This window comes from Zea mays, chromosome 6, assembly GCF_902167145.1.
Source record: "Zea mays cultivar B73 chromosome 6, Zm-B73-REFERENCE-NAM-5.0, whole genome shotgun sequence".
NCBI lineage: Eukaryota > Viridiplantae > Streptophyta > Magnoliopsida > Poales > Poaceae > Zea > Zea mays.
In genome coordinates, this window is record NC_050101.1 from 76,688,413 (window position 1) to 76,713,342 (window position 24,930).

Sequence of the window (24,930 nt, forward strand, 5' to 3'; positions counted from 1 at the left end):
ATAGACTTCTTTACCGAGTGTCCTGCACTCGACAAACGAGCGCGTTACCGAGTGCAGGACTTTGCCGAGTGCGGCTCTCGGTAAAGGCTTTTTTGTCGAATTCCCGACAAAAAACAATCGACAAAGATTCTGGCACTCGGTAAAGGCACAGATTCCGGTAGTGCATCATGAATAACATCTGTAGTAGCTCCAGCCAGTAACTGATCTACGGGCTACGGCCATATATAACCACATTTTTCTCAACCACTAGCTCGTGACTAACAAGGTGATCATTTTATGACCACGACATCGGCCTCTACCATCACCGCAGTTAGCGACCCGAGTGCTCCTCGGCGACAGCATACTACCAAACAAAACAAGATTATAATCTGCCACACAACCGAATCAAGAATATAAGCATATAGCAAACGTAAACATAAATGTAATGCAACCCATAAGACCATCCTATTATGTTCAAGTGTGTCATTTTTTTTATTTTCATTATATTTGAGACAGATTTTTAAACATCCTAAAAAAAACCTTTGAAACCTAGCGTCGGTCCAACTGCAACACCACGACATCGAATCAGCCGGAGGCTACCACCAAAACAAAAACAAACAAACATGCCAAAGATACAACAAGCTCTAATATGTAAAAATTGGAAATTTCATGGCAGATACATAGTGGAGCAGCGGTGGGGACGATGGTCGTCTGCTGCAGCGTGAGCTGCATGTTCACGGTGACGAAAGCGGACGCGACGCTGCCCGGGGATCCCATGGCCGTCGGCCGCTGCATCTGGTAGCTCGACAGCCACGACAGCATGTAGGCCGTCGCCGTGGATTGCGACGTCGACGAGCCGCTGCTTCCCGCTGCTTCTAGGATGCTCACCATCTTTCTGACCTCGGCGTTGAGGACTCCCAGGTCCAGGCCGCTCCAGAACTGCCGCGCCTGCAGGAACTTATCCCACTGGATCCGCAGCTTCGTCGCCACTTCGGAGGTGACGATGGAGCTAAGCCGCCAGATGATGTCGGTGTCGACGAAGGTGGCCACCATCTCCAGCACGTCGAACCGAGCGATGTGGTTTAATACCACGGGGACGGGGACTCTCTGCAGGGCGCCGCCGGAGGCGACGTCGAAGGCTTCCGGCGGCGGCCTTTGCACGTACAAGATTGCCTGGGTCACCATTGGACTTGGAGGATCTGGAGCCGCAGCGCTGGCGGTGTAGTGGCCGACGAAGCTGGCGGTGAGCAGCTGTTGCTCGTCGCAGCCGCCGGCAACGACGGCCGACGTCGAAGAAAGAGCAGGCACGCTGAGGTGGACGATGAAGCTCTTCACCTCGCCGGCGTAAAGGACGCCGAGGGCGACCTCGCCGTACGTCTTGTCGTCTCTGGTCCTGCTGTATCCCCCCGACTGGATCCCCTCGATCGTGACCCCGCTCCCGACGGGCGCCTCGACGCGGACGCGCGTGCCGACGGCGACCACGTCCTTGAGCCCGCTGAGGCAGACGGCGATGGCGCCAGTGATGCCGTCCGTGTTCTGGTCGTCCACGAAGGAGTAGGTGCCATGGGATTCACTGGCGATGTAGAACAGCGCCCTGGGGTCGTGGGCCGCGCCGAGCCCGAACGTGTGCACTGGGAGCATGAAGTCGCGCGGCAGCTTGCTGATGAATCTGCTGCCGCTCTCTGCCACTGCCGTGTCCGTCACCAAGATGACGAAGCGCGCGCGGCTGCTCCGGCTTGCCGACGTCGGTAGCCTCTCCAGGATCTGAAATTCCAGTTGTTAAGACAGCAGTTGTGAATTGAAAATGACGAAACGTCGCACGCTCTGCGGGTACCTTGATGGCCTCCTCCAAGCCGGCGCCAGACCCAGACGTGAACTCGCCACGGGGCTCCAGCTGGTCGACGGATTTCTCGACATTTCGTCGGGCATCGTGGGTGTTCAGGAACCCGGTGACTAGCCGATAGTTGGACGGCCCGACGACGGCGAGACGGTCGTCGTCGTGGATCTGCCTGATGATAAACTTGACCGCCTTCTTCACTGCGTCCAGCCTCGTCGTGCCGGTACCGGTACCGGTACCGGTGCCGGTGCTGCCGCCCACGTCGAGCACCACGGCGATGTCGACGGGGACGCGCCTATGCGGCTGCGCCGCCGGTGGCGCCTCTATGCGCACCAGCACCTGGAAGTCCTTGCTTGCCTGAAGTCGAGGGATGTGGGGGAAGACGGGGGTGGTGATCACTCTCACCGTCTCCGCGGCGGCGGTGGCCTGCGGCACATGTATGCGTAGATGATTCATCGTCAAGATAGGTGCCATCAATCCCAGGACAAAAAAAAAAATCAAAGGAAGAAGGAAAAAGTTAAACCGCTGAGAGAGAAAGCAGAAGTGTCAAAAGGAGCCACGTCATTGGAGCTGCCACTGCCGTCGTCTCCATTTTCTTCTGCATGAAACAAGCGCATACTAGAGCTCGCATTCCCGACAAGGAGCGCATATTATACTGAGTCGGCACATAGGGAAAGGCATTACACTATCAGCATCTCCAACGAGAACTCTAAAATAAAGTTCTAAAAACTTAAATAGAACCATATATATTTAGAGTATTTAGGCTCCCAATAGAAATAATGCAATTTAGAAAATAAATCATGTTATTAGAAAATAAATAGTCGTAGATTAAAAGAAAATGATGGTAGGACTTCAATATATGGGTACTATATTAAGGATCTAAGAAACATAGCCTTACAATCTTTTGATGATTTGTTTTATAAAATAGCACCACTGCTGGAGGGTGTTTATGGTTCCCAAGCTCTATATTTAAATAGGGCCATGTTCAGAGCCCCTCTTAGACAGAGGGATCCACATTCTTTAGGGCAACTACCAACTTGGTTTCCTTGGCTCCACAAGTGTCAAAACCATGAAATCAAGCTCACAAATAAAACCACGGTAGGGCCTTCATGGCCTAGGGCACCTAAAGAATGAAGCCTCCGAGGCCCCATGCACCAAGGGGCACATGATAGATAAGATCCTCGGGTCCCTCGTCGCCCGGAGCACATGACGAATAAGGTCTTCAGACCCCTCGCACCTAGAATACCTAGTGAGTGAAACCTCTATGGCCTCTCATGCCTTCTGCCATGGAACATATAAAACCTTTAGGCCTCTCATGCCCTGAGCCACCTAGCGAACAAAGCCTTGAGGACCCTCACGCTCAGGGCACAAGATGGATAAGTCACATGCACCCCTCGTGCCCTAGGGCACCTTGAGAGCAAAGCCACCAAGGGCCCTCACACCTTAGGGCACATGGCAGATAAGAGCCTAGGCCCCTCACGTAAAGGTAGAAAGCGCCAAGGGCCTACAAATGGTCGTACAAATGATGGAGGCCACTAGGGGTCTTATATAACCAACATGTGGGCCCAGTCCTAGGAAAGTCAAATGGATCACAATAGAGCAATGATCTAAGTCTAAGGTACAACACATTGAATATCTGATGAGCGACATTACAAGCTTGGTAAGGCATGCAAAGACATCGCCTAGCCTATAGAACCATTAAGGGTTCTAAAACAGACACTCGATGACCCTATAACATCAGTCATAACACACACAATACCAAGAGGTGTGACAAATTCGAAGGAACATTGTCGATAGTGAAGGAAACGGTGACGCCTAAGAGGGGGTGAATTAGGACTTCTAAAATTTTCTCTAAACTAGGCCACAAATAAATACCTAGGGCAAAACCTATACAAATAAACAATCCAGAATGTGCAAACTAGGTTTTGTCTAAGTGTTGCTATCTCTAGCGTAATGTCTAAGTTTCAATCCTAAATAATCTAACTAGAAGACAAGATTGAAACTTAAATACTTAATATAAATACGGAAGGTAAACAAAAAGGTAGAGATGCAAACTCTCGTGGATGACGCCGGTATTTTTACCGAGGTATCCGAAACCATGCGAGGTCCCGACTAATCCTCGTTGGTGCCCATACACCAAGGGTAGCCCAGGCAATGGCCAAGCACCTCCTTCGAGTAACTCCGTTGAGAGTCGCGGGCCTTCTCCATCCGCAAGTGGTGCTCCGCTTCCAGCTCCTCTCGGACGCTCCCTGCCGTCTCCACTATCAAGCTTCCGGCCGAAACACCACGGGCCTCGTTCCCTCCGGTACATGGTGGCGGTCGTGACACAAACTCGGTTGTCACGGTCTCGCAAGACTCTCGCCCCACTCGGTATAATTACAACGGCTCGCGCAAGAGCCGAGGAGTTGTGTGGTTTTTCTAAACTCACTCAACTAACTAGGATTCACCTAGAGCAAATGCTAGTGCGGTCTAACTAACCTAAGCACTTCGTAAAGCACCTACGCTAATCACCAAGTGATTCTATTAAGCATTTGGGTGTATGAGCACTTGAAAATGTCTATACTATGCCTTGATATGTTGCTTGGGCTCCCACACCTTCAAATGGCCGGTTGGGTGATGTATTTATAGGCCCCAACTCAATTATAGTCGTTGGAGGAAAAGCGGTAGCTTTCTGCGGCACACTGGACAGTCTGGTGGTGGGCACTGGATGGTCCGACACTAGCCGCTGGATCCGTCAGTCGAGCATTGGCGCTGTCAGCCTTTGCACCGGACAGTCCGGTGTGGCACCGGACAGTGCGAGCCCTCCTCCACAGTGCCAACAGGAACTAACCGTTGGGCTACTATTCCTGGTGCACCGGACAGTCCGGCGTGTGGCACCAGACAGTCCGGTGTCCTCGACCGGACAGTCCGCCAGTGACAACACTTTTCTTCGTTTCTTGGACTTTGCTTGATACTTGTTGATCTTCACTTGTGATCTGCATAATGTCTTCTTTTGAGGTGTTGCTTTCCTCAATGCCTTAGTCCAAGTCACTTTAGCATCCTGTGAACTACAATCATAAACACTAGCAAAGACATTAGTACATAGGTTATGTTGATCATCAAACACCAAAACCTTTTGAGCCAAATTGTCCGGGGTCCATTTTCCTTACAATCTCCCCATTTTTGGTGCTTGATGACAACATAACCAAAGCAAGCAAATATAACAAACATTTGAATGAAAATATTGCAATCTACTTGCTAGGATGAATGAGTGTCCCCACAATGTGAGATTGTGGACTTAAGCCTCCCCCTAACTCCATAATTCACTTACTTCCTATTTTAGACCAAAGAACCAAAACCACTTGAAAGATCAAAGAATTTAAAATTTTAATTTGGTGGTGTTTGGTGTTTGACATAATTTTCATTGCTTTGATCCCTAAAACTTCTCCCCCTTTGGCATCAACCACCGAAAAGGAAGACATTAAAAGCATGTAGGAAGAAAAATACTTGCCCTCTTAAAATATTTATCAATTTGAGCACTGAAAGTTACTCCCCCTAAATGAGTGTTCTCCTTTTGAAAGAATCTTCTCCCCCTTTAGAGACGAAGAAAATACTCCCCCTGACAGAGTTCTTCTACTTAGGAAAAAGCATGTGAGAAATAGAGGAACAAGACATGATTTGATTAGACTAACTTCCCTTATGCATAGACAACATATGCATTTATAGCAACATGAGAAGTATAAGATGTGAAATATAGTCTAATCAGATATTGGAGAAGACATGTAAATGATACCAAAAGTAGTCTCAAAGATACCAATTATAGTTTAAAATATTACTTGTAGACCAATTGTAGACTTGTGAGACATAAGAATACTTGTAGATTTGCAGTGGAAGCTTATTGTCTTCCTCCGGGGACTCCATTTTCCTTCAATGAGACTACTAAATATAATAGACTTCAAGACAGGTATTAGTCTCAAAGACTTAGATTATAGAGTAACCTCCCCTTGAAAGTGTGCATACAAGTTAAATGATACCAATTGAAGTATTATACCACTTGTAGTATATCAATTGTAGTATATGTCATATGAAAATACTAATTGATGTATCATTTTCTTAGGAATGTTGAATAAGTTATGTGTCGTGCTTAACTAAACATTTAAACCATGTAGACTTCTTAAAGAGTATGAAGTGAAAACGAGCAACCCTACCATATGATTGTCCTAGTATGCATGCAGTTAATATCAAAAATAAATATCACATGAAAAACTAGGTATGTAAGGTAAAAACTAGATACAAGAAAATAGATACACATATCTAAAAAGGAAATACAATAAATCTAGTTACCTTAGTCATGGGTGTGGAATTTGGGTTCAAAGTATACACTAACCCACTTGGCAATAGACTTAATCCAATATGATGCATCCCATGATATACATCCCAATTTTGCCAAGTCTCCAAATTCCCCGAAGTCCTTTGGACTTCTTACTTCCCCCTTGGGATCCAAACCTTGTTGGTGCTTTTCATGGTTGAAATAATTTCCTTTGGCACCCAGATGCGTTTGGCCCCTTTTCCTTTATTGGCTTGCTTGTTGGCCTTGATTTCTATCACATTTCCATTCTTTTTCTTTTTGATCAAATATGGTGTAGTAGCCTTTTTGTCCACCTTGTTGATGTAGGTGTTGGAGATTTTGCTTATTGTCTTTTGCTTGAGCTTTTTCTTATCCTCGATCCTCGCCTTGCATTGGTAAGACTTGTGGCCTTCCTTATGGCATAGCCTACAAATCATAGTTTCTCCCTCCACAGGCTTGTTCACTCCCGCAGTGGTGTTATCCTGAGGAGGTTGGATTTGTTTTGCTTTTCCTTTCTTGTCATACAAAGCCTTGCCAAGGAGAGCCACCTCTTTCTTTAATTGCTCATTCTCCATTGCAACCTCATCCGAACATGTTTCTATAACAACATTCTTAACAAGAACTTGATTGCAGTGGTGAGAATTATCAGTTAAATCAAAGCAAGAAGTAGAAGCATCATAATATTTTCAGGTATTTCAACCAAAGATACTTCTAGGGTGCTACCAATGTTTTCTAGCTTAGTAGTTAGCTCATTATTATGTATGCTAAGAATTTCCAGTTTTCCTAGCAAATTTTCAATGGCCTCTTGAGAGCTAGCTAACTTAGCCTTAAGATTTTCATTCTTTTAATAAGGGCATCATCGGTAGCTGAGGATGGAGCATTAGACTCTAATTGCTCAATTTTAGTTGATAGCTCACAATTTAAGTTTGAAAATGTTTCAAATTTTTCTAGCAAACATTTATAATCATTTTGAGAGCTAATCAACTTATTTTTTCAAAGTTTTAAGTTGAGCCTTTTGCTTAGTACATACATCCTAAAAAAATTTACGCTTCCGCAAGCTCATCTACGGAGGGCTTTCCCTCACCTTCATCATCACTACTGCTATCATAACTAGAGGATGGAATACTCATTTTACCTCTTGCCATAAGGCACTTGCGTGATGACCATAATGATAGTGATGAGGATCGGTGGTTGTGTGTCCTTGGAGATTCATCTTTGCTTAAAGGGTCATCCCAAGTTTTGACACTTGTATGCATCTTGCCTTTGCTCCTCCCTTTTGTGGGTTCGACCATATTTGGATAGCTATCCCTAAAGTGGCCCTTCTCCCACGCATGCGAAGCATCCTCTCTTTCTTTGCTTTTTCTTGTCAATGTTAAAGAGAAGATCCTCGACCTGCAGGGGCACACCCATTAGATTAATCTTGCGGATCATCCCCATTACCTTTTCGACACGTCGGATTGTTTCTTCGTCCTCTGGGGATGATGTTGATGGTTGATTATCTTCATCATCGTCACTTTCTTCTTCTTCGTCTTCTTCACTTGAGGAACTTGGAGTGGGTGCCTTCTTTTTGCCTTTTCATTCTTCACATGCAAAAGCATATGGTTTTGAAGAAATTGTCTCCTCTTGTCGACCCATTTTTCATGACATCTCAAATGCCACAATTTTCTCAATCACAATGGTCGGGGTCATTGTACTCAAGTCCTCCATGTTGTGAAGAATAGTGATGATGTTCCCATATCTTTGTTGTGTTAGTAGGAAGATAACATTCCTCACAATATCCGCATCACCTAGCTTATTAAATCCAATAGAATTGAGCTCATTTATGATTAGATTCAAACGAGAATACAAGTCTCTAACAAGCTCATTATCCTTCATAGCAAAAGAATTATACTCATTTCAGACTAGGCAATGTTTTTGCTCATGGACGTTGGATGTGCCGTCATGGAGCTCATGCAATTTTAGCCAAATCTCATTAGCAGTTTTTAAAGTAAAAACTTGATTAAAAATATCCATGCTAAGAGATTCATACAAGCAATTTTTGGCTCTAGCATTTAAATGTATTTCTTTTTCCTCACTCGTGGTGGGTTTTCGGGATTCTTGGGTGGTTTCATCCTATCACGAGTGACTCTCCAAACACCTAGATCAACGACCTCTAGGTAACAAGCCATTCTAGCACTATAATATGGTAAGTTAGTGCCATCGAAGTATGGTGGCCTATGGGTATCCATCCCCTTTCTCTAAAAAGCGTCGGCTCTTTTAGCGGTGAAGCTAAAACGTTTCAAATGAGCCAAACCAGGCTCTGATACCAATTCAAGGAAACAGTGACACCTAAGAGGGGGTGAATTAGGACTTCTAAAACTTTCTCTAAACTTGGCCACAAATAAATCCCTAGAGCAAAACCTATGCAAATAAACAATCTAGAATGTGCAAACTAGGTTTTGTCTAAGTGTTGCTATCTCTACCACAATGTCTAAGTTTCAATCCTAAATAATCTAACTAGAAGACAAGATTGAAACTTAAATACTTAATATAAATGTGGAAGGTAAAGAGCAAGGTAGAGATGCAAACTCTCATGGATGACGCTGGTATTTTTACCGAGGTATCCGGAACCATGCAAGGTCCCGACTAATCCTCGTTGGTGCCCCTACGCAAAGGGTAGCCCACATGAGGGCCAAGCACCATAACTCCGTAGAGAGTCGCGGGCCTTCTCCACACGCAAGTGGTGCTCCACTTCCAGCTCCTCTTGGACGCTCCCCATCGTCTCCACTATCAAGCTTCCAACCAAAACGCGATGAGCCTCGTTCCCTCCGGTACACAGTGGCGGCTATGACACAAACTCGGTTGTCACGGTCTTGCAAGACTCTCGCCCAACTCGGTACAATTACAATGGCTCGCGCAAGAGCCGAGGGGTTGTGTGGTTTTTCTAAACTCATTCAACTAACTAGGATTCACCTAGAGCAAGCGCTAGTGCGGTCTAACTAACCTAGGCACTTTGCAAAGCACCTACGCTAATCACCGAGTGATTCTATTAAGAACTTAGGTGTATGAGCACTTGGAAATGTCTATACTATGCCTTGATATGTTACCTGGGCTCCCACACCTTCAAATAGCTAGTTGGGTGATGTATTTATAGGCCCCAACTCAATTTTAGCCGTTGGAGGAAAAGCTACAGCTTTCTACGGCACACCGGACAGTCCGGTGGTGGGCACCGGACAGTCCAATGCCCTGTCCGGTGCGCCACTAGCCGTTGGATCTGTTAGTCAACCGTTGGCTGTTAGCCTTTGCACCGGACAGTCTGGACCCTCCTGCACAGTTCCACCAGGAACTAGCCATTAGGCTACTGTTCCCTGGTGCACCAGACAGTCCGGCGTGTGGCATCGGACAGTCTGGTGTGCCACCGGACAGTCCGCCAGTGACAACAATTTTCTTCGTTTCTTGGACTTTGCTTGATACTTGTTGATCTTCACTTGTGATATGCATGATGTCTTCTTTTGAGGTGTTGCTTTCCTCAATGCCTTAGTCCAAGTCACTTTAGCATCATGTGAACTACAATCATAAACACTAGCAAACACATTAGTCCATAGGTTATGTTGATCATCAAACACCAACACCTTTTGAGCCAAATGGCCCAGGGTCCATTTTCCTTACAGATAGCCAATCAAGTGTGGTAACATGGCTACAACATAGAAATACATGGCATGGACATTAAATGACCAAGATAGGCACGACGGGATCTCTTACCAAGGTATGACCCAGACAATAATGTATTAAATGCGAAGATATGCACACGTCAACTTTATGGCATATGCACAACATGCATAAGGCTACCATGCATATGATGAAACTAAAATATATCATGGCAGAAGGGCTTGAACCCTCGCCTGTGAGAAGACTTGGACCATCCGCCTCGCCAATGACCTAACGATATGAGGGGTAATATTCATACCAAAAAGGGTGCTAGAAATGTTAATGTGTAAGAAGAAAATGGTATGATTACTTGGAAGCACGCTCTAGTAATATAAGCAACATAGATTGTCTGATGTGACATAAATAGTTTTCCCTATGATAATCAGGCCGATTGAAAAATTGTACATGTAACACTACCACCTCCTTAGACTATAAAATAAGGTGATGGAGTGACATTCAAGGCAGGTCCACACAACCAACCTCAAGATAAGAGAATTGAAGATAGTTCATTCAGGCTAGTAGTGTGAGGGGGTGGTTAATATGTCTTAGCTTCATACTCCCATGAGAGGATTCCATCTCTCCTCACTTGAGGCTTGTAAAATTGTACACTAATTTTATGTATAAACGCTCCACTAGAAAGAGGACACACGATATTACGTCCCTAGCCGTTCGAACATATCTAAAAATCTCTATCATCAGTTGAGTTACTATGATACCAATGTGATGATATGGTAGGCAAACTCTATGGAACTAGGGCTCACTCCCTACTCGCCTGATTAATTCATCATTGGTACCTTGGGTACCCTGGTGTTGTTACCATGACATATAGCAATTTAGCTTGGCAATCAACACGATGAACTATAGTATTTAAAGAAATAAGAGATCGAATTTCATTTGCCATACTAAGAAAACTGGGATTTTAGATGGTTAGCTATTGTTAGAGACAGGCTTCTTGAGGCCGCTTTTTGTAGAGCCAATGATAGCTCCAACTCTAGCTAGATTTTCCATATAGTACAACAAGAATATGTTTATCTCTCTCCTTTCAAAATCAGCTAACCTTCAGCGAAACCATTGATTTTTGTTTCACTAGCTTCGGCCCCTCTGTGCACTAATGCACTAAAATCGGATACTAGAGCTCACACTCCCGACAAGGAGCGCATATATTATACATAGTCGGCACATAGGAAGGGCATTACACTATCAGCATCTACAACGAGAACTCTAAAATAGGATTCTAAAAACTTAAATAGAACTATATATATTTAGCGTATTTAGGCTCTCAAAAGAAATAATACAATTTAGGAAATAAATCACGTTATTAGAAAATAAATAGTTGTTGTCGGAAAGAAAATCCTTCGACCGGGTGGCGGAGTGCACCCGTCCTGATCCTAAGATGAGGAGAGGGCCTAGAGATTGCTTGATTATCTAAAAGAACACGATAACCCAAGGTTTAGAGTGGTTTGGGCCACCGGAGCGTAATACCCTACCTCCACTGTGAGTTGTATTGCCTGGGAGTCTCTACTTGTTGTCGTCCTAGAAGCCTTGAGTTGGCTTCCTTGGAACTCGTTTCAGACTTGTCCTCTACCATGTGTGAGCCCTCTCTTTGATAGCTCAAGGGGGCACGTACATGGTGATCTAGCCCTAAAAAGTGGGCTTAGTAATCTATTGCTAGATATGGAGTAAGTGGAGCGTCAATCCGCGGAGAACGGATATCTTCTCCTGGTGGTGTAGATCTCCTAGCTGGCCATTTATTCCACGGTCACCGGGGCAACATAGGATGTCATGATGGTGTATCTCTCGATCCTACTGGGGCAAGAGGCGCTCCAGTGGCGCAGGCATCTTCCTCGCCACTACATCGACCACTGGGCTGACTTCTACGACTGATTTGTCGCTAACTTTCAATCACTCTTCGATAAGCCTGCACAGTCGTGGGACCTCAAGTATGTCAGGCGCAAGAACGTTGAGTCCTTCCGCTCGTTCCTCATATGTTTCCAATCGTTGAGGAATCACATCCCCGACATCTCTGATGCAGTGGTGATCGAGGTTTTCTATCGGGGATCCCGTGATGTGGTCTTCGTGTGAGTTATCCTTCAAAAAGCTCTGACGACCTCAGAGCAACTCTTCCGTGAAGTAGACATCTACATCTTCGCCAACGAGCGAGCTCGTGACCTCATCGACCAACCGAGGCCAGCACCCCCGAAGAAGTAAGGGAACCCTCAACAAGACAAGCGCTGGGACAAGAGGCCGAGCGAGTAAGTCCATGCCATGGGGCCAAAGTAAGCTAGGGTGTGTGGCGCCCCTTGCGGCAACAACGCGTGGACGTTTGACGAAATCCTCGATGGTCCATGTCCTTATCACAAGGACATGCGCTATACTCTGCGCAACTATAGGGATTTCAAGAACTCGATCGGCCATGGCCGACTGTTCCAAGCGCTCCCTCCGCACCTTCTTGGCGGGATCAAGACCTACCACCTCGGGTTCAGGGCGCTAGGCCCCGCTGTTCCCCAACATTGACAGGGAGGTCAACATCATCTTCAGAGGCCACTTCTCTCAGGACAACAAGAGGCTACAAAATTTGTCCGACCGGTAGGTCCTGGTGACCATGACTAGTTCACCAACACCATACAGGTGGTCAGAGACCCAAATTACCATCAGTCCGGTGACCAATGGCTCAGCTTTGATCACTCGAACAAGTACCCTCTGCTTGTTAACCCGATGATCGAAGATAGCCGAGTCAAGAAGGTGCTGATAGATGAGGGTAGCAGCATCAATGCCACTTCTTTGTTTGTTTACCTCTTAGATTATATAATCTAGCTTAAATAAGTTAAAAGACAAACAAACAACCCATATTATTAGGTGGAATATATAATTTAGATACCTAGATTATGATAATTCATAAATAGGTCCTTAGGTGCTTATATAATCCGTAAGCTGGATTATATAATCATAGAAACAAACAAATAGGGCCTTAATTACGGAAAAGTAGTTTCAAAATCATACGACATGTACATTTTTTGTCAATTCATGTTCTATTTTTGTTAACATCAAAATTCAAAATTAGTATAGACTCCCTCCGTCTTAAAATAGTATTCATTTTAGCTCTTAATTTTTTGTCTATATTCAAACGGATGATAATGAATCTAGACATATACGTAAAAATTATTATGAATCCATTAAAATTCTAAAACAAATTTTAATTTGGAATAGAGGGAGTATATGTTTACTGTCACCGTTAAGCCAATTCAGTCTCTTACATAAGTTTAAACAAAGTGTTTATCATGGGTTTTGGGGTTTATTTATTTGTTGGGGCCTTCGTCTTCCAAAGGTCCTCAAAAACATGATTTAACAATGTTTCTGGAGTGTAATACATGAACAGGTACCTTCGAACTCGGATCAGAACCACAGTGTGAAAAGCACAAAGAATACGAAGGTTGACGCAGAGCCGAAGCTATGCGCAAGGGAGCTTCGGCATGATAGCAGAAAAGGGAACCGGCTTAAAAGGGAAAAGGTTATTTAGACCTCGATGGACAACTATAGAGTCATTAGCAAATGTAAAGGGCATGGGTGTAATTTTATATGGGCTGCATCCCATGCCTATAAATAGATGAACAGTACTCCTGTACTGTTCACGCTGATTTGTACTTGCTCGTGCGTCACGCTTGTACTTTTATCTTCTGTCAAGCCGAAGGTACATTTGTAATTCAATATTGTCTCTATTTTTCCGTGATGATAAAATAAAGTTATGTTAATGATGTTAGATTATTATTCGTGTTATCTTTCATGATTCATGTGCTTCATCTTTCATTAATGAATACTGTGATGATGAAGGTACGTCCTTCATGACCTTCGTCCGAAGATCGTTATATCCTAAGGGAAATAATGCTTCGAATGACGAAGGGCATTAACATTTTATGTTGCCTTGTTCTTAACTCATAGCATTTGAGAACAAGTCCCCAACATTGGCGCCCACCTCCGGTGAACTCTTTTCGACCACCTTTGGCAAGCACTGACCTTCGTCATGCCACCGAAGAAAGCTTCAGCGACAGGGGCTGCCGCTCTGCAGCCACTGGACCCAAACCAGGAGACCCTTTCTCTTCGAGAGGCCTGAAGCCAGAAGAGGAAGGCCACTAGTCCAACACCCCAGGAGGACGAGATGGACCAAGAAATCAGAAACATGGAGATGCTTCATCAGCAAGTGCAAAAGAAGAAGGAGAAGATGGCCCGACTAGCTGACCTTCAAAGGCAGATTGACGAAGCCACTGAAGAAGTACGTCACCTTGCTCAAGACGAGCAAGATCGAAGGCCTCAACACAGGGAGCTTCATCAAGAGGGCTTGTTCAACGATGATGGATGGCATGATGATTTTAATCATGATACCTTTACTTTTGATGATGCTTCTCCCTTAGCAGCAGAACTGCAGGCTATCCCGTGGCCCCCATCATACAAGCCACCTCAGCTTCCAATGTATGATGGGCATTCAGACCCAAAGAAGTTTTTGATGAGTTATGAAGCAACTATATCTTCATACGGAGGCAATGCAGCTGTCATGGCCAAGTCTTTCATCATGGCAGTTAAGAATGTGGCTCAAACGTGGTATTCTTCTCTTCGGCCAGGGACTATCACTTCATGGCAGAAGCTCAAGGACATGCTGGTGACAAGTTTCTAGGTTTTTCAGATGAAGCCAGTCACAGCTCAGGCTCTGTTTCAATGCACGCAAGATCATGAGGAGTATCTCTAGGCATACGTCCGAAGCTTCTTGCATCTGAGAGCACAAGCGCCTACAGTGCCCAATGAAATTGTCATTGAGGCCATGATCAAGGGGCTTCGTCCAGGACCTACTGCCCAGTATTTTGCTAGAAAGCCTCCACAGACTTTGGAGAAGCTGCTTCAAAAGATGGATGAATACATCCGTGCTGACAATGACTTTCGTCAAAGAAGGGAGGAAGCCTACAGGTTCTCTGAGATGACCAGGGGCTTCAGAGGGAGAATCCACCCAAGACATGTCAGGTCAATCCACTCCACCTAGAGTGACGACAGAGGAAGTCAACAACAGAGGCCACAATATTCCTCACAAGCTTCGGGCAGCAACAAAGCTATTTTTGGCTGCCAGCTCCAAGAGGTAGAGGCGCCAAGGGCTTCGGAGGAAGGTTTGGTGATCAACCTAGAAAAATTTATTGTTTATTCTGTGGTGACGACAAGAGCCATACTACAAGGATGTGCCATGTCACCATTCAGAAACAAAAGGAAATAGCAGAAGTCGCAGCTCAGCAGAACCAGCCGAAGCAGGTCATGCATACTGCTTCGTATCACTCACCCTACATACCAGAGTATGTGGGTAACCATCCTGCAGCGTCTGTTGCTTCGGCTAGTCAGCCACAGGCATCCTGGGCACAGCCTCCACGTCCGCCACCACTACAACCTGCATATTCACGAGGCCAACAGCCAGAAGGGAGCCAACAGACCCATCAGCAGCAGGATTTCAGGGAGGAGTCCGAAGCTCGCACAGTCAACAGTACTGTGCCAGAATCGAAGCATATCTACTAAGAGATATCCTACCCCTGATATAGTTTTTACATTCGTTGTCATTTTCTTTTTTAATAAGGAACAATTATTGAAAACCTAGTTTTTTTGTCATTTTCAATTTCTTGTAATAACTTCGTTCTTGCCATAAGTAAAATATATCTTCTCCACAGACTCACGAAGTTCAAAAAGTCGCTGAAGCACAAAAGTCGTTCCTAAGGGAACGTGGGGCTAAAAATCACATTACAAGTATCACCGAAGCTACAAAAAGTCGTTCTAAGGAACGCAGCGTAAGTTTGTCGAAGCTACAAAAAGTCGTTCTAAGGAACGCAGCGTAAGTTTGCCGAAGCTACAAAAAGTCGTTCCTAAGGGAGCGCAGTGTAAGTTTTCTGCTCAAAAGTCGTTCCAAATGGAATGCAGAGCCAAATACCGCCAAAATATAAGGCGAAGCGCGAAAAGTCAATGCGAATACCGCCGAAATAGAAGGCAAAGAAGTTCAAAGACGTTCCTAAGGGAATGCAGAACTTACAGCGAAAAGTCAGCGCTGATACACCAAAAAATAAGCGGTGAAGCCGAAAAATAAACGGCAAAGAGATTGTGTATTCCACTATGGGGGTGTGAGTGTGTGTCTTCGGCACAAATATCATTTTGCATAGCATAACATCATCACATCATTTCGCATAACATAACATCAAACATCATATTGCAGCAATGGCACAAGAAGGGGATACAATGTTGATCTTTGGAGAATGCTTCGAAAAAGTGAAATTGTGCTAAGGCACAAAATAAGTTTTGAAGAAGTACAGCTTCATCAGCTCTGATGTGAAGGAAAAAATCTATTGTTGATGAAGCATTAATGTTTTTGCGACGCTTGGAGGATTTTTTACGAAGCATAAAAACTCTTCTTTACGAAGCATGAAAAGAAGGGAAGGTGTTTTTCACCGAAGGCTCAAAAACGGTATGTACATAAAAGTTTCATGCATCGCAAATAAATGAATTACAAAACTATTCATATATTACATTCAAAACCCATGAGTACCAAATATTACAAGCATAGTCCAGTAAATGTTACATTAATATTCTAGCAATGTTTTTACAATAACTACTCCTCTTCTTTTAAAACTTTATCTGCAGCTTCGGTCAGCAGTTGGGTAACGACTTCGTCCATAATACTTTCGGCCATGTTAATAATTTCTGTTGATTCCTTTGCCTTTGGGTCGGCCAGCGACTCGAAGGGCTCTGGGGGAAGAGATAGTTCAGCTGCGGTAGAAAACGTAAATCAGTTCGAAGTCATAAAAATAAACAACAAAGTTAAAAACCACTAAGTAATACATATTCGTCTCTCAAGCTCCACAGCCTTTTCAGCTGCTTTTATTGACTCTCGAGTGTCATGAATATCTTTTTCATTTTTCTTTATTATTTGATGGGCCATTCCTCGGCCGCCACTTTCACATATGTCAGTGAAAAATTTTCCACCTATTAAGCTTGCTTCGGCCGAGGGGTCCTTCATATCATCAATGCAGAAGGCAGCTTCGGCCTGAGCCAAGGTTTTAACATGCTCACAACCTGATTTCTCCAAAATAGCTGCAATTCCCCTCGGACCAGAGAAGGCACAGACGTCCCCACGGTCAATCAAAATTTCTTCAAAAGCTTCGGCTTCGCTGCTGATCCACTCAGTTGGGCCCTCAGGATCGCCTCTTATGAAGTTGTCTTCACTCGAGTACGCGCCCACGTTGGCGAAGCTAGTTTTTATATTTGTGACGCATTCTACAGATTTTTCAAAACATCTCTCTTTTGATGAGCGAAGTTCTGCAACTATTTTTTCCCAATAATTTTTCCAGTAATCACTGGCATATCGGTCAGCTTCGGCAATAGCGCATTTCAATTTCGCTTCGGCCAGTTGTTTTTGAAGGTTTTCAATTTCATTCCTTTGGACTTCAGATTGAGCCTTGAAGTTAGCTTCATCCACTTTTACTCTATCCACCAATGTAAGTAGAATTTTGTCTTTTTCCAAAGCTTCGTTCCTTAGTTTGATAACCTCCGTTCGAAGGTTGTTGAGAGCAATAGTGCAACTCTCGTCTTCAGCATTCTTTTGCGCCCTTAAGGCGTTGCTAAGTATTAAGCCCTATATGAAAAGAATGAATGGATTAATATAAGAACAAACTAATAATTCAAAATTTATAAACTTCCAAATACAGAATTTTTGTATCTTCGGACTGTTATATGCAAGGCTATCAGCAAGATCGTCCTTCGTCATGGCGTAGAGGCCAGCTTCAAGCTTCGGGAACCCCATACTTCTGGCCATCTCCCGACAGACAGATAATTCTTTGTTGTCTGGGAGGCAATATAAGAAGTCATCTTTGTCTGTGCCATTAAACACTAAGGCCCCTTTCGGGTATTTCAGTTCTCGGGCATAGTGTTTAGCTTCAAAAATTTCTTCTTCAGATAATCTTTTTCCCAAAGCGTGTCGAATAATATAATCAAGGACTTCGGAAGACGCTTCGGGACCATGAGCGGCAGCTTTTTTTAGGCAAAATCTGCTCTATACCTTCTTCTTCCGCTGCCTTTTCTCCAGTTTCCGAGGATTTCTCTTTGGCGGGCACTAAAGGCCCAGCTTCGACGTCAGCCTAGCTCAGTATAGCTTCGGCTTCGGTCAGCTTTGTCTCGGTTTCAATCTGTGTTTTCGAAGCCCTAACAATTTTTCCTGGAGTAGAGCTTGAAGCTTTTATCGTCTCCAGCACATCTATACACTAGCCATCCTTTTTCTCTTGGGGTTGCTGCTAGACCTTTTTGTGTTTTTGGCACCTCCACTCCTGCCGAAGGGCTTAGAACTTCTAATGTTTTCGTCTCTTCAGTTCTCGGTTCTTCAATTTTGTCAGTCTTTGGCATTGCAGTCGGCTCTTCAATCCTCTGCATAAGAGCATGTCCTTTGACTTCAATAGCTGAAGAAGTCTCACCGCCAAATTCAGGCACTGTGGCCGGTTCAATGTAGCGCGGTCGGTGAGTAAGGACCTTCAGTTTTTTCCTCTTCGGCGCAGGCTCGCTTGGAGCAGCTGAAGCAGCAGCCTTCTCAGAAGTTGCGCCCTTTCTTTTCTGCCCCCGCAGCGGGTACCAATAGTCAGGGTACACAAATACAATAGCGTCAAAAACCCTATTTAGTCTTTTCTTTTTTCGGCTCCCGAAAGCCGCAGATAGTGTATTATCTTTAGACTTGGAGTATGCTCCAAGTAGTTCATCACTAGTATTTTCAACACATTTCAGCCAGTCATCGTCTGGTTCGATAAACTGGTCTCCAAATCTGAAGGTATATTTCAATCGAACCAGACCACCTTCGTTAGTATTAGTGATGGTTTCCTTTGGCATTTCCCAACTGTCTATCAGTGGCCATATCCTATAGGCTACATGTTCTTGAATTAAGTCTCTTGTCCCAATGAAAGAGCAAACTGTGTTGAAGGCCCTTCGGCACGCTTCGGCTGCTTCATCAATTTCTACCTTCGGCTTCCGAAGGCCGAAGCGGGACCAAATGGGGTGCATGATGATCTCTGTAATATCTTATCTCGCCTTTAAATCATTCTTCACATAGAACCATTCTTTCATCCAGTCTCCGGGCCATCTTTTCTGAAATGTCGGCACCGGGTAGCTTGCGCCAGAGCGAGCAACGAAGCTATAACACCCAAAATTGTTATGATATTGTTCCTTACCCCAGGGCTTCGTCTCATACGAAAGCTCGTGCATACTGCAAAAACATCTTGCGCTTGGCTTTAAACCTTGACTCCTCACGGCCCAAACAAAGATCCGCATTCTGATAATTGCTTCGGGAGTAATCTGGTGAAGGAAAATCTGATATATCTTTAAAACTTCAACCACAAATCTGCTTAAGGGGAACCGAAGTCCAGCTTTGAAGAAGCTTCGGTAGATTACGACTTCATTTTCTTCGGGAACAGGAACAGTTCTGTCTCCGTTGTCAGCCCTCACAATAGACATATCTCGAAAATACCTTCCTCTCATATTATCAAGATGACTCTGTTTAATAGTTGATTTTCCGAAAACTGCATGACTTGGTTGCCAGGGCCGATCTTAGGAGTCTTCGCCCCCACTTTCCACATCATAACTGTCGTTGTCATCAGTATCTTCAGATAAGCCTTCTAGAATCTCCTTAGTAATCTTTTCTGTGTTTGTTTTTGCAATTGACTCAATAAATCCAGCAGTCTTTTCCTCAAGGTGCTTCTCCTCCTCGCTCAGCTTCGTCTCAGCAGCAACTTTTTTTGTCTTCAGACATCTTTTCTTCGAAAATGGTTAAAACGTGTCCTTAAAGCCGAAGCTTAGAAAGTCTAAGAAACCAAGCAAGTGTTGGTAGGCAAGAGCTAAAAAATTAAGCAAGCAAAGCAGGCGGCAGATAGCGTACCAAATGTGCTCGGGGTGGGTTCTTATTTATACGCCCAGTGCGCTCCAAATTGGAGGGCATCGTCTGTCATTGATTGTTGCTATTCTAGCAAAGGGAAGGTGTTTTTTTGGACCTTCGGCTTAGGGCCTTCGTCCATATCGCAATCTGAATTTGTTATTCTAACAAATTAAAATTGCGAGGGGCTACTGTTGGGGGCCTTCGTCTTACAAAGGTCCTCAAAAATATGATTTAACAATGTTTCTGGAGTGTAATACATGAACAGGTACCTTCGAACTCGGATCAGAACCACAGTGTGAAAAGCACAAAGAATACGAAGGTTGACGCAGAGCCGAAGCTATGCGCAAGGGAGCTTCGGCATGATAGCAGAAAAGGGAACCGACTTAAAAGGGAAAAGGCTATTTAGACCTCGATGGACAACTATAGAGTCATTAGCAAATGTAAAGGGCATGGGTGTAATTTTATATGGGCTGCGTCCCGTGCCTATAAATAGATGAACAGTACTCCTGTACTGTTCACGCTAATTTGTACTTGCTCGTGCGTCACGCTTGTACTTTTATCTTCTGTCAAGCCGAAAGTACATTTGTAATTCAATATTGTCTCTATTTTTCCATGATGATAAAATAAAGTTATGTTAATGATGTTAGATTATTATTCGCGTTATCTTTCATGATTCATGTGCTTCATCTTTCATTAATGAATATTGTGATGATGAAGGTACATCCTTCATGACCTTCGTCCGAAGATCGTTATATCCTAAGGGAAATAATGCTTCGAAGGACGAAGAGCATTAACATTTAACATTTTGTGTTGCCTTGTTATTAACTCATAGCATTTGAGAACAAGTCCCCAACATTGTTTAAAATAAATAAATAATTGATCAAACCCAAATCAAATTCTACTCTACACAGGCCCGTTAGGTTGGTGAGATGTGAATTCAAATGGGGACTTCAATATTATAGTTGTATAGTAACATGAATAATGTCATATTATATTGTATATTTGACTCACCTAAAATAATCTGAAACATCGACAATTGTAGTGTTACCTAAACAAATAATTAAAAACCAATGTAGCAGAACATGTCCTGCCTTAGCACTCTATTAATAAAAAAAATCAATGATTGCCGTTGAAGATTAATCTTCCTAGATTATTTTAGCCAACATTAATGTCAAAAATATAAGTTTGCATAACTAATGTCTAATAGCACTAGATTCGTATTTTAAAGTATTCTTATATTGTATTTTCTTTAAAAAATAGTTATGCTAAGACAAATTGAGAGCACCTAGAGGGGGGTGAATAGGTGATCCTGCGAAAACTTGAAACTTAAGCCACAAAAACTTGGTTAAGTGTTAGCACAATAATCGCCAAGTGGCTAGAGAGGAGTCTCAACAAAAACACAGTAACCACAAAGATATCAATCACAGAGATGGCACGGTGGTTATCCCGTGGTTCGGCCAAGACCAACGCTTGCCTACTCCACATTGTGGCGTCCCAATGGACGAGGGTTGCAATCAACCCCTCTCAAGCGGTCCAAAGACCCACTTGAATACCACGGTGTTTTGCTTTGCTTTTCTTAATCCCGTTCGCGAGGAATCTCCACAACTTGGAGCCTCTCGCCCTTACACTTGAAGTTCACAAAGAAGCACGGAGTAAGGGAGGGATGAGCAACGCACACAAGACACGAAATCAGAATGTCAACACGCACACAAGTCACAACAAGAGCTCGCAACACAACCCGACGAGTTCACAACTCAACAAGAGCTCTAGATGCTATCACGAAGAAACAAATGCGTGGAATCGAAGTCTTGGTGCTTAGGAATGCTTTGAGTATGCTTGATGTCCTCCTCCATGCGCCTAGGGGTCCCTTTTATAGCCCAAGGCAGATAGAAGCCGTTGAGAGCATTCCAGGAAGGTTGATCTTGCCTTCTGTCGCCTGGCGCACCGGACAGTCCGGTGCACCACCGGACACTGTCCGGTGCGGATATCCTTCCTTATTTGGTGAAGCCGACCGTTGGGGTTAGAGAGCCGTTGGCGCACCGGACAGTCCGGTGCCTCCTTCTAGCCGTTGGCTCGGCCACGTGTCCCGCGCAGATCGCGCGGTCGACCGTTGGCCCGGTCGACCGTTGGCTCACCGGACAGTCCGGTGCACACCGGACAGTCCGGTGAATTATAGTCGTGCGCCGTTAATTTATTCCCGAGAACAGCAAGTTTGCCTGAGCCAGCCTGGCACACCGGACACTGTCTGGTGCACCACCGGACATTGTCTGGTGCACCACCGGACAGTCCGGTGCACCCAGACCGAGCTAACTTTGGCTGAACAGAGCCATCTCATTTCCAATTCAATCTTTCCTGTTTCCAACACTTAGACACAATACATTAGTCCATAAAACAATGTACTAAGTCTAGAAACATACCTTTTGACATGATTTGCACTTTGTCCACCACATTGCATAGATCAACACAAAAGTACTTGCGTTGGCACTCAATCACCAAAATACTTAGAAATGGCCCAAGGGCACATTTCCCTTTCAATCTCCCCCTTTTTGGTGATTTATGCCAACACAACATAAAGCAACTAGAACAGGTGCAATATCAATGCAAATGAAAACTCAGTATAGTTTTGATTCATATTTGGCATATATGGATCACTCTTTGCCACCACTTGGTTTGTTTTTGCAAATCAACCTCAAATTCCTATCTCTAAGTCAAAAACACTTGTTGAGACATAACAAGAGTTGTTCCAAGAGGAATTGATCAAGGATTTCAAAAAAACTCCCCCTTTTTCCCATAATTAAGCCTTCTGCCTGCAAGAGACCAACTTTTGACAAAAGAGACAACAAGAGAGTTTTGACAAATCAAAAAGCTCTATTCTACTATTTTCAAAATTTCTCAAGTGGTAGCTGATCCATTTATTGCTTTAGCCTTATTTTCTCCCCCTTTGGCATCAAGCACCAAAACGGGATCAATCTTGGCCCTTTAACCCTATTGCCTCACCAAAATCTTCAACTAGGAGTAAAAAGGCAATAAGAGTACTAAGATGATCTTGGAAGAAGTTACTCTTTCATCGGAGTGCAGTGGAAGTCTTGCACGGTCCAAGTCCACCTTTTCCCTTTCAAACCACCTTTGAGACTAAAATAAGCAGACTCAGGCACACGGTTAGTCTCAGAGGGTCAAGTTGTAGCACGTCTCCCCCTAAAATTGTGCATCACTTGCAAAGGACTTGTGAGGTCCGGGGAGTGCTTGTACAACTTGAGCACCATAAGTAAACAACAAAATGCATAAGGAACATGATCAAAGGCATAAACACATGTATGCTATATGTAAGAAAAATGGACCCCGGGCCTTTTGGCTAATTGAGTTTTGGTGTTTGATGAACAACACAATCCGTGAACTAATAAGTTTTCTAGTGTTTGTGTTTGTAGTTCACAGGATGCAAAGAGAATTGGACCAAGGCAATGAGGATGCAACACCTCAAAAGAAGACATAAAAAGATGCATAGGAGTCCAATACTCAAGAACAAAGAAGCCCGAAGAAATCAGCGAAGAAATCCAATATAAGGGCTGTCAGCCAGTGCCTGGTGGCGCACCGGACATTGGTGTCCGGTGTGCACCGGACTGTCCGGTGAGGCACCGGACAGTCTGTGCAGAGAGGCCACAGACAGGCGCTCTCTGGCTGTAGCACCGGACTGTCCGGTGTGCACCGGACTGTCCGGTGTGCCAACGGGCAGACGGCAACGGTCGGATCCAACGGTCGACTGCTACAGGCGCCAACGGTCGGCTGACGTGGCGTGCACCGGACATCTACTGTTCAGTGTCCGGTGGTGCACCGGACTGTCCGGTGCACCCGACGATAGAAAGCTGCTGCTTTCTGTCCAAACGGCTAGTTTGGGGTGTGGAGGCTATAAATACCACCCCAACCGGCCATTCTCAAGTGTGGGAGCCCAAGCAACATACCAAGGCATATAGTGCACATTTCCAAGAGCTCAAACACCCAAGTGCTTAATAGAATCACTCGGTGATTAGCGTAGGTGCTTTGCGAAGTGCTTAGGTTAGTTAGACCGCTTTAGCGCTTGCTCTAGGTGAACCCTAGTTAGTTGAGTGAGTTTTGTAAAACCACACAACCCCTCGGCTCTTGCGTGAGTCGTTGTAATTGTACCGAGTGGGGCGAGAGTCTTGTGAGACCGTGACAACCGCGTTTGTGTCACGGCCGCCACCGTGTACCGGAGGGAACGAGGCCCGCGGCATTTCGGCCGGAAGCTCGATAGTGGAGACGTCGGGGAGCGTCCGAGAGGAGCCGGAAGCGGAGCACCACTTGCGCGTGGAGAAGGCCCGTGGCTCTCTACGGAGTTACTCGACCGTGGTGCTTGGCCCTCGCGTGGGCTTCCCTTTGCGTAGGGGCACCAACGAGGATTAGTCGGAACCTTGTGTGGTTCCGGATACCTCGGTAAAAATACCGGCGTCATCCACGAGAGTTTGCTTCTCTACTTAGCTCTTTACATTCCGCATTTATATTAAGCATTTAAGTTTCAATCTTATTGTCATACTTATTTAGTGTAGATTGAAACTTAGCCTTTGCGGTAGAGATAGCAACACTTAGACAAAACTGAGTTTGCACATTCTAGTTTTGATTATTTGCATAGGTTTTGCTCTAGGGATTTAATTGTGGCCTAGTTTAGTAAAAGTTTTAGAAGTCCTAATTCACCCCCCCCCTCTTAGGCGTCACCCGTTTCCTACAAGTGGTATCAGAACCCAGTTTGGCTCATTTGAAACGCTTTAGCTTCACCGCTAAAAAGAGTCGACGCTTCTTAGAGGAAGGGATGGATACCCATAGGCCACCACACTTCGACGGCACTAACTTCCCATATTATAGTGCTAGAATGGCTTGTTACCTAGAGGCCGTTGATCTAGGTGTTTGGAGAGTCACTCGTGATGGGATGAAACCTCTCAAGAATCCCGAGAAACCCACCACGAGTGAGGAAAAAGAAATTCATTTAAATGCTAGAGCCAAAAATTGCTTGTATGAATCTCTTAGCATGGATATTTTTAATCAAGTATTTACCTTGAGAACTGCTAATGAGATTTGGCTAAAATTGCATGAGCTCCATGATGGCACATCCAATGTCCGTGAGCAAAAACATTGCCTAGTCTTGAATGAGTATAATTCTTTTGCTATGAA

The 24,930-nt window shown here is 44.6% G+C and overlaps 1 protein-coding gene across 1 annotated transcript; it reads right to left on the bottom strand.

The window, feature by feature from the left end:
- Nucleotides 1-471: 471 nt before the first annotated feature.
- Nucleotides 472-2,414, bottom strand: LOC103631109 (uncharacterized). The gene is made up of 3 exons (XM_008652106.2): nt 2,340-2,414; nt 1,814-2,242; nt 472-1,743 (listed from the first exon to the last, which is right to left on the bottom strand). Exons 1-3 carry the CDS (start codon nt 2,406-2,408, stop codon nt 565-567), a joined length of 1,677 nt encoding a protein of 558 aa, XP_008650328.2. The 5' UTR covers nt 2,409-2,414; the 3' UTR covers nt 472-564.
- Nucleotides 2,415-24,930: the final 22,516 nt, after the last annotated feature.